Here is a 14,563-nt window from a genome sequence, read left to right on the forward strand (position 1 = left end):
TCCCCTCGATCGTCACGTGGTTGAGGGGAGGGCTTTTGAGTTCTTTTAAATAAATTTAACTTAACTCTGATTAACTCAGTATTAATTATCTTGGATCTCTTTTATAATAATAAATGCAAAAGCAGTTTTTAAAGTCACACAGTTATCAATTTACCTTTTCATGCAGTTTTTAACCCAAAGTATATTAAATTAGCCTCTCTTAGCTTCAATTGTAAATACTTAGGTCTGTAACCAAATGGACCCTCTAACTAAAAGGTAACAATGAAATGAATTCACACAACCAAGTAGTTAGAAAAATAGAATATCAATTATTTAGTTCTTTGTGCAATGATTGGTGCAAAATAGAAAATAGAATAGACATAAATGTAAACAACAAATACCAATGTTCTTTTCAACAATAATACAGGTTCAAAACCTTAATAGACAAATACCCCTCTTCTTTCAGGAATACAAAATGCTACACTAATACTGTTGATGCAAAATACCAAAAATAATATACCTTCTCAAAGATATTATTCCAAAATGTAAAACCCTTCTTTCCAACACCAAGTCACTTAAGGACTACTATAATAATTTGTGGGCCCACACACACACTCTCACACACACCTTAAAGCCGGCAAAACTATTCTAAGTTAACTTAAAACCCTTGAGTTGCAGGCCTGGTCGTTGCTTGTGTGCGTTGTGGCCTCAAATCACATTGGCCCCTTCACTCCTTGGTGAGCAGAAATAAAAGAATGATACCTTAATGTTCCTGGTTACTCCAACAGTCACTCACTGGTGCAGGTTAGTAGCAGGCTAGCATGTAGTGCAGTCCAGACACAATCTTCTCATCCCACGTTGCCAGAGAACTATTTGTGAAGCCCTGGTTGCTGAAACTCTATTTGGATTGTCCTCTTTGTGTCCTCCAGTAGAGAACAACAGACTATCACCTTAACAGTTCAACTGTGGAAGTTAAACTGTGCCTAGAAACGACTGTTCACGTGCTATGAACTGACTCTAGACTCACTGTGAGCTTGTTAGCATTGACGTTAGCCTTTAGCACAACAGAAAACAACAGTCTCTGAATTTCGTGTAGAAAGTCCTCTTGTTGTTGTTCCAAACGTGCAGCTTGTCCTCTTATACTGACTGTTGTGCAAACACTCATGTAAGACACAAATTACACGCAGGTCTGTGCACTGCAAACGTATATTATCATGCAGAATGTCTCTGAATGAAACCACTCGTTACGTTACGTTCCCTCTCTTTCTTCATGTGTCCCCACTCTCTCCCGTCCGGGCAGCAACACACTCTACTAGCTACGTTCCCCACAGGAATGTTAACCCCATAAGTGCTGGTCAGAATAAACAAGAAAACATTGCTTTTAAACAAAACAAAACAAAACTCCTAATGAATTAGTCATGAGTTATACATTACGTTTTTAAACAAAAACACATACCTTTTTAAAGGCTTTTAACACTTTTTAAACAAACCATCCATTAAATGATGTTAATACTATTTAAAGTATAACTTATTTTATGGCTGGGTTACATGGACATTGATCTACACACTGCAGGTATATCTGCTACACACACAACATCAAACTACACACTGAAATCCCCTCGAATATTGTCCTGTTGGTATTCACCCTTGTTTTATAGTTCCTTGGTGGATTAGATGATTGCACTCTCCCACAGTAATAAGGAAAAAAACAACACATATTGGCCATTTTTACACTTTATTCATTTTACACTCAGTGTCAGGGACCTCGGTAGCGTGTGGAAGATCCATACACGTACACATCCACAACAGCTTAGCACCTCCTCCTCATGCTGGTTACCAACCTAGACACATTTTGCTGTGCGATGGCATCCCATTCCTCAACCAGGAAGTCAGCCGACATGGTTCTGTTTGTCACTCTAGCACGTACAGCACGCCCAAGCTGATACCACAAGTGTACTATAGGCTCTATGCACAGCAGCCATTTTGGAGAAAAATTGGGCCTCTTCTGACTTCCTTCACAGGTGTTACCAATGATACTAATGAAGGCTCTGTTCCATTCTGGTCAAACAGAGTCAGGGTGCTGATATTGTGCATGTTGGCTCACTAGAAATACTAGTGGGTCTCAAAGTGTGGTCCAGGGACCCTCATGGTTCCTTGAGAGGGTGTAACTCTGAGAGTGTACAAATGGAACCAAATGGACCCTCCCGGGTCCATCTGGTTCCATTTGTACACTCTCAGAGTTATGGGGGTCCTTGAAATTAAAAAGTTTGAGAACCACTGTACTACACTAAATGGAACAGAGCCTTCATTAGTGTCATTGGTAACACCTGTGAAGGAAGCAAGGAAGGGGCCCAATTTCTGTCCAATATGGCTGTTGTGCATAGAGCCTATTGGGTTGAGGTCTGGACTCACTGCAGCCAAGCTGTTGTGGCTGTGTATGGACCGTCCACACGCTACTGAGGTCCCTGGCAATGAGTGTAAAATGAATACGTTGTAAAAATGGCCAATAAGTGTTGTTTTTTCCTCATTATCAATCATCCAATCCACCAAGCAACTCAAAACAAGGGTGAATACCAACAGAACAATATTGCAGGGGATTTTGGCAAATGTTTTTGGGCCGCTACCCACACGTTTAGCGTTAATTATATAAATAAATAAAATACCAATTGGTATTATTAAAGGGGAGAAATAATCGATCGAAGTTGAGTTTCCGAACTTTTTGTGGGCAGTTTTATATGCAAGGGATAATTGACGGCGAGCCGGTCATTGTTGAGAAATAAACCCGATCGCGGAGGGGTCTTTATCACCCTGAAGGGTTTAATTCTACTTGATAAAGAAATGAATACATTGACCCCAAAGTAACAACAAAACAAAGGTTTTCATTGCTTACGGTTATGAAATCAGTCCATTCATTTATGCCAGGAGCGTCCAGTGCAACATCGCCTTGGAAAACAACGGGAAGTGTTGATTAAATAGAGTACATTTTCGGTTACCACATTGTATATTTCAAAAACATTCTTGAGAGCAATGTTTTGCTGTAAATGACATTGTGCGTTTGTTAATTGTACATAATTATAATAGATTTTGACTATAAGTGTTCATGGATTCCACATGGATTCTATGCTTCAATACAAATACAGTAAATAGTGTTCATCCTATCTTTGTAGCAGGGTTCAGCAGCACAGACCAGAGTCTCCTGTACCCAGCTGTGTGTCCATGAAGAGTGACAGGTCTATGGGTCACCCTATGAACTTCAAAGATGGACACCACTCTACTGATCAGAGGTCAGAATGTAAAACACACACAAAACAACACATGATTTATTCGTACTGAGCAGAGCTCATGACATATATAAATGACCTGGCTCTTAATACTCTGTTGATTTAGTTTTGTAGTGTGAACAGTTTATGACAGCATTAATAACTTTTTCAGTTATTAATACAGCATCATACTGCCCAAAGGACGTGTGTGTATGTACGTGTGTGCAGGCATGCGTGCTTGAATGCCTGCTTGCGTGTGTGTGTGTGTGTGTGTGTGTGTGTGTGTGTGTGTGCTTCGATAGTCGTGGTTTCCATTACTGTGACATCTTGATGTTCTTCTATCATGATGAGAAAGTCTTAGACCTTGGATAGTTCTGATGTAAGGCATGACGATGGAACAATGGAAAAAGAAAGATTAGAGTCAAAATCATCATACTGTACATACATGATGAGTGATTAGATAAGGATAAAGGGCATGACAGGATTTCAAGGAATGCAGTGTCACAACTACTTTCATGCAAGCTGGGCTCCTAACTTTGATCAGTGGGGAGCAAACTTCTAAGCTGGAGGTCTGATGGTGATTGTGGACGCCCAGGCTGGGGATCAAGGGTTTCCACGGATTATGATTATGGAGTGTTATTGTAGTTATATATTGTTATTTGTGGACACTTGGAAACACTTTCAATGCTGAAAACCTTTTTCAACAAGCTTAACTTGTTGAAAAAGTTTCTGCCCTCCTTTGCTTTTGTAGCAAATATATCCGTCTGAACAGATCTGTTTTGGATCTTTTCCTGCTAAAAACAAAAATGGACCACAGACATAGACAAGTCTTGCCATTGGCACATTTGTCCGTGTACGGACATGTTGATGACCCCTGCTCAAAATTAACAACAAAACGGAGGATTTCATTGCTTACGGTTATGTTAGCAGTCCATTAATTCATGCCAGGTGCGTCCAGTGCAACGTCGCCTCGGAAAACAATGGGAAGTGTTCATTAAAAAGAATACATTTTCGGTTACCACATTGTCTATTTCAAAAACATTCTTGAGAGCAATGTTTTGCTGTAAATGACATTGTGCGTTTGTTTACATAACTGTATATACATAAGTGTGTATGGATTCCACATGGATTCTATGCTTCAATACAAACACAGTAAATAGTGTTCATCCTCTCTTTGTAGCAGGGTTCATCAACACAGACCAGAGTCTCCTGTACCCAGCTGTGTCTCCATGAAGAGTGACAGGTCTATGGGTCACCCTATGAACTTCAAAGATGGACACCACTCTACTGATCAGAGGTTAGAATGTAAAACACACATTAAACAACACATGATTTATTTGTTATACGACTGTTATAAACACCCCAAAAAATCACAGAAATCCCCTGCAATATTGTTCTGTTGGTATTCACTCTTGTTTTGAGTTGCTTGGTGGATGGGATGATTGCTCTCTCCCACAGTAATAAGGAAAAAAACAACACATATTGGCCATTTTCAGGGACCTCAGTAGCGTGTGCAATATCCATACACATCCACAATAGCTTGGTACCTCCTCCTCATGCTGGTTACCAACCAAGCCACATTTTGCCAATATGTGTTGTTTTTTCCTTATTACTGTGGGAGAGTGCAATCATTGAATCCACCAAACAACTCAAAACAAGGGTGATTACCAACAGAACAATATTGCAGGGGATTTTAGCAAATGTTTTGGGGGCGCTACCCACACGTTTAGCGTTAATGATATAAATAAATAAATAAAATACCAATTGGTATTATTAAAGGGGAGAAATAATTGCAGTCTATTATCCCGCTTATTACACGGCTACTTAATAATGAAATTAATAAATTGACCCAAAAGTAACAACAAAACAAAGGATTTCATTGCTTACGGTTATGAAAGCAAGTGCATTCATTTATGCCAGGTGCGTCCAGTACAACGTCACCTCGGAAAACAACGGGAAGTGTTGATTAAATAGAATACATTTTCGGTTACTACATTGTCTGTTTTCAAAAACTTTCTTGAAAGCGATGTTTTGCTGTAAATGACATTGTGCGTATGTTAACATAACTGTAAGAGATTTTGACTATAAGTTTGTATGGATTCCACATGGATTCTATGCTTCATTACAAATACAGCAAATAGTGTTCATCCTCTCTTTGTAGCAGGGTTCATCAGCACAGACCAGAGTCTCCTGTACCCAGCTGTGCCTCCATGAAGAGTGACAGGTCTATGGGTCACCCTATGAATTTCAAAGATGGACACCACTCTACTGATCAGAGGTCAGAATGGAAAGCACACACAAAACAACACATGATTTATTTGTTATAAGACTCTACTGAGCAGAGCTCGTGACATACTGTATAGAAATGATCTGGCTCTTAATACTATATTCAGTTATTAATACAGCATCATACTGCCCAAAGGACATGAGATTTGTTGTCTTCGCCAGGCTGAAGTCGTGGCCGGAGACTATGTTTTCAGTTTTCACCCCTGTCTGTCCACCCATGTGTGTGTGTGTGTGTGTGTGTGTGTGTGTGTGTGTGTGTGTGTGTGTGTGTGTGTGTGTGTGTGTGTGTGTGTGTGTGTGTGTGTGTGTGTGTGTGTTTGTGTGTGTGTGTGTGTGTGTGTGCACTGGCACCTCATTTAGGGTGCGAAGGGGTATAAAAAATATTTTTAGCGGCGCTAGCCGCTAGAGCGGATATTAGCCCTCTATACCTGGCTTTTGCGTCAACGTTCTGATTGGTCAGGCTCGCCAAGGTTCTGATTGGTCAGGTCCGTCAACGTTCTGATTGGTCAGGCTCGCCAAGGTTCTGATTGGTCAGGTCCGTCAACGTTCTGATTGGTCAGGCTCGCCAAGGTTCTGATTGGTCAGGTCCGTCAACGTTCTGATTGGTCAGGCTCGCCAAGGTTCTGATTGGTCAGGTCCGTCAACGTTCTGATTGGTCAGGCTCGCCAAGGTTCTGATTGGTCAGGTCCGTCAACGTTCTGATTGGTCAGGCTCGCCAAGGTTCTGATTGGTCAGGTCCGTCAACGTTCTGATTGGTCAGGTCCGTCAACGTTCTGATTGGTCACTATTCATGACATCACTATGTTACCCCACTCTATCAGCTATGACAGATCAGTTTTTGCCACTTACCTTGGAATGCATTTGGTGATTCGCTTCCAATGGCACTATTTAGTGCCACTGGAAGCCTTGAAATAAATTTACAGAGATTTAATATTGTTTCTCTAGTAGAAACACATATCTATGACAAAATATATCAAAGGCGCCGCTACCTTCACACAGGTGTGATTTTTTTGTATCCAAATAGCCGATCTACAAGCCCACAATGCGTTGCAGTGCGACATGTTGTGAGCTTGTAGATCTGCTCCCCTTCAAACAAGCTTGGTCAGAAAACCTTGGAAAAACAAGCTAACTTGTCATGTAACTTTTTTCTTAATTGGGCTATATATGAGGCAATGCAAGGTGGTTATGTTGTTGATATGTATGCAATACATGCTCCTGTCAAAGTCCAATAAACAAATGTGTCCATTACTCACAGCCGTAAAGGAGAACGGAATCCACACTAGCAGAAGAAAAAAAAATATCTTGAAGCTTGAGAAAGGGGACTATTAAAAGAAAAAGAACAGTGTCCAATTATGCCAATGAATGGAGATCCCTGATGTTATCAGTATATTATGGGCATATCGGAGATCGGCGGTTCTGGAAAGTCCTTGTGTAGTGGTAAACGTCTGTGGTGAATGTGTGAAGAGTGCAAACTGACTGTGGAAAGTGGACTGACTAACTGATCAAATGGCAGGTGTGGGGAATTTGCCAAATCAAGTTTAGGCTGGGGTTGCCATGGCAATCCGCACCGTGACCTGGCTATCACCATTGATAATGCTGTGGTGACGTCAACTCGGACTGCGAGGAATCTGGGTGTGACCCTGGACGGCCGACTGTCGTTCTCGGCAAACATCGCATCGGTGACACGGTCCTGCAGATTCCTCCTCTACAACATCAGGAGGATTTGCCCATTCCTCACTGAGAAGGCAACGCAGGTGCTCATCCAGGCTCTTGTCATCTCCCGCCTGGACTACTGCAACTCCCTTCTTGCTGGTGCCCCGGTGTCTGCCATCAGACCTCTGGAGCTTGTTCAGAAAGTTGCGGCTCGTCTGGTGTTCAACCGCCCCATGTTCTCCCACACAACTATCCTTCTCTGTTCTCTACACTGGCTCCCCGTAGCGGCTCGCATCCAGTTTAAGACCCTGGTGCTAGCCCATAGGGCAGTGAAAAATAAGTAGTTTCCTTGCCTACCTATGTTGAATGCACTTATTGTAAGTCGCTTTGGATAAAAGCATCTTCTAAATGACGGTAATGTAGTGTTAATGCAATCAATTGGCTCATTTGAGCCACGGCCAGAGCCTTTTCTGCCGGTTCTGGGAGGGACGAGTGGAGTTCTTTGCACACTTCAATTCCGACCTTGGCCGCCGCCCTACTAGGGCATTCAGTCCGACTGTCCCGGAGGTCAGGTCCTCTGGCTGGAGATTAACTCCCTCCTTACCTGCAGTGCTGTGGGGAGACTGGGGCTGCCAGTACGGCTCAGTGGGTTCTCCTACAACAGTTTACTTGTCCTGACAGGAGACGGCAGCTGCCGTCCTGTACCAGACCTGCGCCACTAGCCGCTTCCGCGGCTACACAGACACCGTCGCCTCATGGTGACAAGGATACGTTCCCGATGGCGCCCCCGGTCCTCCCTGATGGGAGGGACGATATTTGGCAAGGGCACATGGGGTGATGGCTCGCTTCCCCACTTGGTTCTCAATAGCGGTGCTATCTGTTCTTCCCCCGTTTTTCCCTGCTCCACATGAGGATGGACAGGGTTGAGATGTGGAGCCATCGGTGGCTCTTGATAGCCCTGTGATGGCTGAGTCAGGATGTTGTTGTCTCTCATCTCGGGGTCGCTGTGGCGGCTGCCACTATGACCCACTCTGCTTTCCCAAGCCCAGGGGACTCTGTGGACCAACTTCGCCTTCAGTTGTGGGCCTGGCCCCTGAGAGGCGTGGGTGGTCAGATTTTGGGCTCCTGGATGGTGTCGTGCAGACTTTGCCGTATGCCAGGGCCATGCCTTTGTTCTTTTTCCTAGTTCACCGCTTAATCTGACACTGCATTCACTACACTGGCTTCCCATCTCCGTCAGGATCGAGTACAAGGTCTCCCTCCTCACCCACCAGTGCATCTACAGCAATGCCCCCTCCTACCTAACGGAACTCCTCAAACCCCCAAACTCCACCCGCTCCACCCGCTCACTCCGCTCCAGAACCTCAAACGCACTCGAGCCCCGCACAACAAATCTCCGCACCATGGGGGATCGGGCCTTCTGCTCAGCAGGTCCTCGACTGTGGAATGCTCTCCCAGACCATCTGAGAGCACCACAGTCCATTGGCACTTTTAAAAGGGGCCTAAAAACCTTCCCTTTTAACAAGGCATTTGCCTAGATAGAGATGTAGTTGTTTTATTCTTTTTAAACTTCTACTGTGTTTTGCTGACTTGATTTGAAGTTTATTCATTTCACTGTCTTTTATCATTGTTGTCTTCTTTCTTTTCTTTTTTTGTTTTTAAACCTGTAGCACTTTGAGATTTGTTTCAAATATAAAGTGTGTTACAAATAAAATGTATTATTATTATTATTATTATTATTACTGTGATATATTGGAGTGATCCAATATAGCGCTACATAACGATGGTTACATAGGTAACCACGGTTATGTGGTTATTAAGCATGTGAATCTCCATCACTGAGGCCGATTCGATACGTGTCTCGATACACTGCCAGCGATACGATAGCGATACATTGAATCCTTGCCGATATGATGCGATACGATTCACCCCTGTTCCCGATGCGATGCGATTTGATAACGATTTAGTTCTACCCGATGCGATACGGTGCATCCTTGCCGATACGATGCGATACGATTCACCCGTTCCCGATGCGATGCGATTTGATAACGATTTAGTTCTACCCAATGCGATACGGTGCGATACGGTGCGATACGATTCACCCCTGTTCCCGATGCGATGCGATTTGATAACGATTTAGTTCTACCCAATGCGATACGGTGCGATACGGTGCGATACGATGCGATACGGTGCGATACGATGCGATTCAACATGATGCAAAGAAATTAGGTTTTCTTTTAAGCAAACCAAAAAATGCAATACAAAAATAAGAAGATGCAATTCAGTATGGTACTACAGACAGATGATTTGTTTTTATTCCTTTTAAGCAGAACATTTAACCCAAAAAAGTGCTGTTTGGCTTTACACATTTTGCTTATAATCTCTACTAGTACAATGAATCACATTATGCAACTTATTTTTGGCCTCACAACAAAGCACAACATTTCAGGCCTTTGTACTAGTAGTGTTCTCTGTCTGACAGTTTCTGTGTAATGTTATAGTACACTTATAAAACAACTAAAGAATGCACTGCCCAGGATTAACATGGTGCAAATAACAATTAATTAATCAATGCCCAATGCCCATACTAGGCCTACTGTCTGCCTGACTGATGTGCTCTTTCAATAGGCTAGCCAGAAACAAGAAACAAAAGGCTATAGGAAGCCAAAGCAGGAAAATATAACACGCTTTTACAAACTGACTACAAATGATTGGAAACAGTCCAGTTTTACAGTGGCAAGCTGATCAGGGAAATTACAACATGAGTAGAAGATAGGCAGGGCTGATGTCTGTACTATAAGGTGGCGATCGAGCACACTGGTAAGCAATAGATTTAGTGACAGTGTAGTCCACTTCAGTGTAATCTGGCAACATTTTAGGAATTCTGATCAATCACAAATGTCAGAGCCTATAATAAACAAAGCAAGAACACATTTTCTAAACATTTTCTTTCTTTTGTGTGGGGAAGTGAAACCTCTATTTTAATATATTTATCATTTTCTTTCCTCTTACAGAAAGATAAAGATGTGAAGCTCCCTGACAGACCGTTATAATGAAATTATTTTTCTCTAGGCAATATAGCAGAAGAAAGAATGCACTGCCCAGGATTAACATGGTGCAAATAACAATTAATTAATCAATGCCCATACTAGGCCTACTGACTGCCTGACTGATGTGCTCTTTCAATAGGCTAACTGGGCAATGAGCAGAAATTACTGAGTGATTTCTCCAACATTAAAAGGAGTAACATAAAATGTAAACAATTACTGGCAGTCACAGCTGCTGTAAACGGTAACACCACACCCCTCTCAATGAGTGACTTAAAGTGACACTTTCAAAATAGTACAATGTCCATATTCCTGTCTGTCTGCCAGACAGATACTAATATGAATTCTTAGCAAGTAGGCTACTCAGCAAGTAGGCTAATACGGAAGTGAGGAGCAGAAAGCATTAAGCTTTCTATATGAAAAATATAAATAATAATAACCTTTCACAATTAGGTTTTTCACAACTACTTGTGCAAAGAAAAATGTAAACTATTATTTGGCAGTCACAGCTGCTGTAAACAGACCACTCTCACTGAGTGTCTTATATGCAATGTCCATAAAACAAAGAAAATAAAATAAAATTCACATCTTTCTGTAAATGCCACTCTCACTGCCAACACCTCACTTAGTGATTTATCTCATATGGCTTTTTTTCAGGTTTTTTTTCAGGAAGATTAGTTGGTCAACGTGTTCAGGAAGGAGCCGACTGCGCTCTGCTGTTACAATGTCACCGGCTGTGCTGAACACTCGTTCAGAGGGGACACTTGTTGCAGGAATGGACAAGTAGCTCTTGGCCAATTTTGAAAGCAGTGGAAGATCCACTTGTTCTTTCCACCACTGCATCACATTACCAGTCAGAGCTAAAGTATCCCTCCCCCTGTATTTTGCTATTTCCTCCTTAGCTCTCTCCCTCATGGTCTTCTTTGGTGCTCTAGGACTGAGGAATCCTCCAAACAGCTGGTCCAAGGCTGACTTCTTCTTGGGAGGCTCTGGGTCATCATCTAGACAAGACAAGACAAGACAAGACAAGACAAGACAAGACGATTACAATATGTCTAATAATATCACACCCATTTTCAAATCAACACACTATTATAAACTACTTAAATTACAATATGTCAACAATAATATCACACCCATTTTCAAATCAATACACTATTACAAACTATATGTTACATTATGTCTACAATAATATTACACCCATTTTCAAATCAACACACTATTGTAAACTATAGTTAAGTTATAAGTCCCAATCAAAACAAACCTGTCTCCTCTTCTTCAACATCCTCCACGTCCACTTCATTTTCTTCCACCTCCTCTCTGTGGCGTCTCTCATCAACTTCTGGTTGAGCTGCCTGGCTCTCATTCAGTATGTTGTCACCCTCTGCCTGACAATAATTAGCAGAGATAAGCTATTATTAGTATTGGAGTGTGGACATTCTGGACAAGTGTTGAGAACTAGCACTGGTGCTATGCTATACACTTTAAGCAATACATCTGGTTTGTCTAATGTGATTGTGATGTCAATGACAAATAAATAAACATAATATAAGATTTCTTCAAACTGAAACAGAAAACATTAAGTGAGACAGAGAAAATATAAGACTGAGACACTAACTTACTACAATATACTGATTGAGCATATTCTATTTCTTACCATTTTCTCCACTTCTTTTGTTATATCCAGGAATATCGTGTCCCTCTTATTGTTGTTATCATCCACGAATTCCAGGTCTTTGAAGCGGGGATCAAGTGCTGAGGCGTTGTTGAGGATGTCTTGGATGTAGGTGTAACGGGGATCAAAGTCCTGTCTGAACTTCACCTTCATCTCGACAATGACTGGTAGATCGCCGTCATCTGGCTCAAAATCCACCCGCATTTTGGCCAGTAGTGGGGCAATGATGGAGAGAGTGGGGGTCTTTTCCTCGCTGAGGAGCTTGGTTGCCAATTTCAGGGGGGTCATCAGTTTGATGATTTCTGGGATCACTGTCATCTCATCCTCTGTGAGGCAAGGCAGGCCTTCTCCCCGGGTTGGCCTGACTCTCCTTACTGCCAACGTCACAGCAGGCTGCTGTTCCCAATAACGCTCCAACATCTCCAGGGAACTATTCCACCTTGTGGAGACATCATGGATTAGCTTGTGGTGGTCCAGCTTACAGGTGGTCTGCGTTTCAAAGAGAGCATCAGTTGCTTTGTAGCTTTTGTGAAAATATGTTACCACCCTCCTTATTTTCACCAGGAGAGTTGACACTTCGTTCACCTTCAGAGCTTTTTGCGAGGACAGATTAAGTGTGTGTGCAATGCATCGCACATGCGGCTTCATTGAGGCTTCTGTTCCAGCCAATATCATATTTCTTGCATTGTCTGTGACCAACGCAGGCTTCTTGTCACCAAACTTCCACTCGTGGCAAACATCCTTCAGTAACTCTCCCAGATTTATTCCTGTGTGGGCATCGTGGAACACTCTGGTCTGTAGAACAAAGTTTTGCATTTCCCACTCATCATCAATATGGTGTGCCGTCACTGTGATGTATGCGTCAGTGGCGCAAGACGTCCATCCATCCACTGTAAGTGCAACTCTTTGTGCATTGCTCAGCGACACAAGTATCTCACTTTTCACTTTGTTGTACAGAGCGGGGATTTGTTTGTCAGTGAAGGTCCCCCTGTCTGGTATGTTGTACCTGGGGTCTATTGTGTGGAGGAGTTGTCGGAAGCCCTCATCTTCTACAACACTATAAGGCTGGATGTCTTTGCAGATGAAGTAGGCGATAGCGTCAGTTATGGATTTAGCGCGGGTAGAGTTTGCTGCAAAAGGACCGCCTGGGCCAAAGTAAGTTGAGATACCTTTATCACCAGTTTTGCTGGAGCTCGGTTTAGCATCTGCTTCGCTGGAATGACTGGAATCTGAAGCAGCGGTAGTCGTATCGATGCCATGCTTTCTCTTCAAGTGAGTCCCCAAGTTTGTCGTGCTGCCATTGTAAGGTTTAGAAGCACGGCATTCTTTACAAATGACGTGCATCTTGACAAGTTTACCATCTTTCTTGAAAAACCCAAAGTGCTTCCAAACGTTTGATTTGTACTTATTAGGTGCATTAAAAATCTCTTCTAACTCGTCACTCTCCCGAACCTCCATGTTTGTTTGTTGTTACACGTTGCTCTTTGTTGCCATGTCAGCGTATTATAAGCGATTCGAAACGAGTTGTTTTGGGCTTGTTTTCATTGGGTTTTCATTAAATCAAATCAAATCAAGCTTTATTTATATAGCACATTTACAAATAGGCAAGCTGAACCAAAGTGCTTACAGGCAAATTCAAAAACATCAATGCAAAATAAAAGTAAAAAAAAAAAGTTCACAAAACATTTGAGGGCAACAAAGGAAAACACTTTAAAAGACAACATAAAGAGAGGGAAGGAGAAATATGTATAAGTGGAAGTTATATAGGCTAGGTACATAACTTATACATGGACATAATTATGAGTGGAATAAGATAAGACAAGACCGTGTAAATTAGATGCTATTAAATAGACCTGGCTGCTTATTTCTCTCGCAGAATCTGGCAACGCTGCTCCCGGCTCCCGTCCATGTTCAGAACAGTGATGGTGCATTCAATGCGCCTCGGAAACACAGGCTACATCGAAATACAACATGAAAAAATCGAGGTAACCATGGATTTTACCGATTTTACCGATGCAGACACGCAGCGAACGATGCATCACGATTTCACCCGTCAATTGTATCCGATACACATTCAATGAACCGGTGCACTCGCATCGTGCACGTTTATATCGACGCACCGATTCGTATCGATTAATCTCCACATGCCTAGTGGTTATGTTATCTTGGGGTGATTTAACGTGCCTCAAAAAGACACAAGGAAGAAGGGTGAGCCGTGTAGGTATTTGGGCAAGCGCATACCGCCGCCCCCCAGTACACCCCCAGAAACTGAGTAATCTGTTAGTCTACCTCGAATATCATATTGGAGTGATCCAATCGCTCACATAACCGTGGTTTATCTATTCTACGTAACCATCGTTCTTCATCTCCACAGAGAAAGGAATGTTGTGACTGCCCAGACGTCCAGGTGTTCAGTGTGTGAGGAGGTTCTGACAGATCCAGTGTCTACAACGGAACATTATGGCTGTCCCCAGTGTGGAGAGATATACAGAACCAAACCTGGACTCAAGAAACAGATTCAAGCGAGAAGTGAACAAAGTAAGAATTTGCACTAATTAACATTTGCTGTTGGCAGAATACATTGTCAAATTATTCTATTTAATATATTATAATGTTTTCCTAATGGAATACATTTCATTGCAGCATAGAATGTTGTAAATTTA

At 42.3% G+C, this 14,563-nt stretch overlaps 2 protein-coding genes across 2 annotated transcripts in view; both read left to right on the plus strand.

Annotated features, from left to right (window-relative positions):
• Positions 1-14,563, plus strand: part of LOC311050670 (uncharacterized protein) — a gene marked incomplete at its 3' end in the record, with an annotated part of 728,236 nt that overhangs the window by 11,593 nt on the left and 702,080 nt on the right. The window lies entirely within an intron of this gene.
• The window catches only part of LOC311050053 (NACHT, LRR and PYD domains-containing protein 12-like), a gene marked incomplete at its 5' end in the record, with an annotated part of 31,556 nt that overhangs the window by 9,872 nt on the left and 7,121 nt on the right, over positions 1-14,563 (plus strand). Inside the window, 6 exons of the mRNA XM_084064019.1 lie at positions 3,147-3,217; positions 5,404-5,441; positions 7,860-7,936; positions 8,419-8,609; positions 11,161-11,278; positions 14,275-14,438. Coding sequence (XP_083920145.1) covers positions 3,147-3,217; positions 5,404-5,441; positions 7,860-7,936; positions 8,419-8,609; positions 11,161-11,278; positions 14,275-14,438 — 659 coding nt within the window. The remainder of the gene's footprint in view (positions 1-3,146; positions 3,218-5,403; positions 5,442-7,859; positions 7,937-8,418; positions 8,610-11,160; positions 11,279-14,274; positions 14,439-14,563) is intronic.

Source organism: Gymnoscopelus microlampas, assembly GCF_963454915.1.
Source record: "Gymnoscopelus microlampas genome assembly, chromosome: 8".
Taxonomy (NCBI): Eukaryota; Metazoa; Chordata; class Actinopteri; order Myctophiformes; family Myctophidae; genus Gymnoscopelus; species Gymnoscopelus microlampas.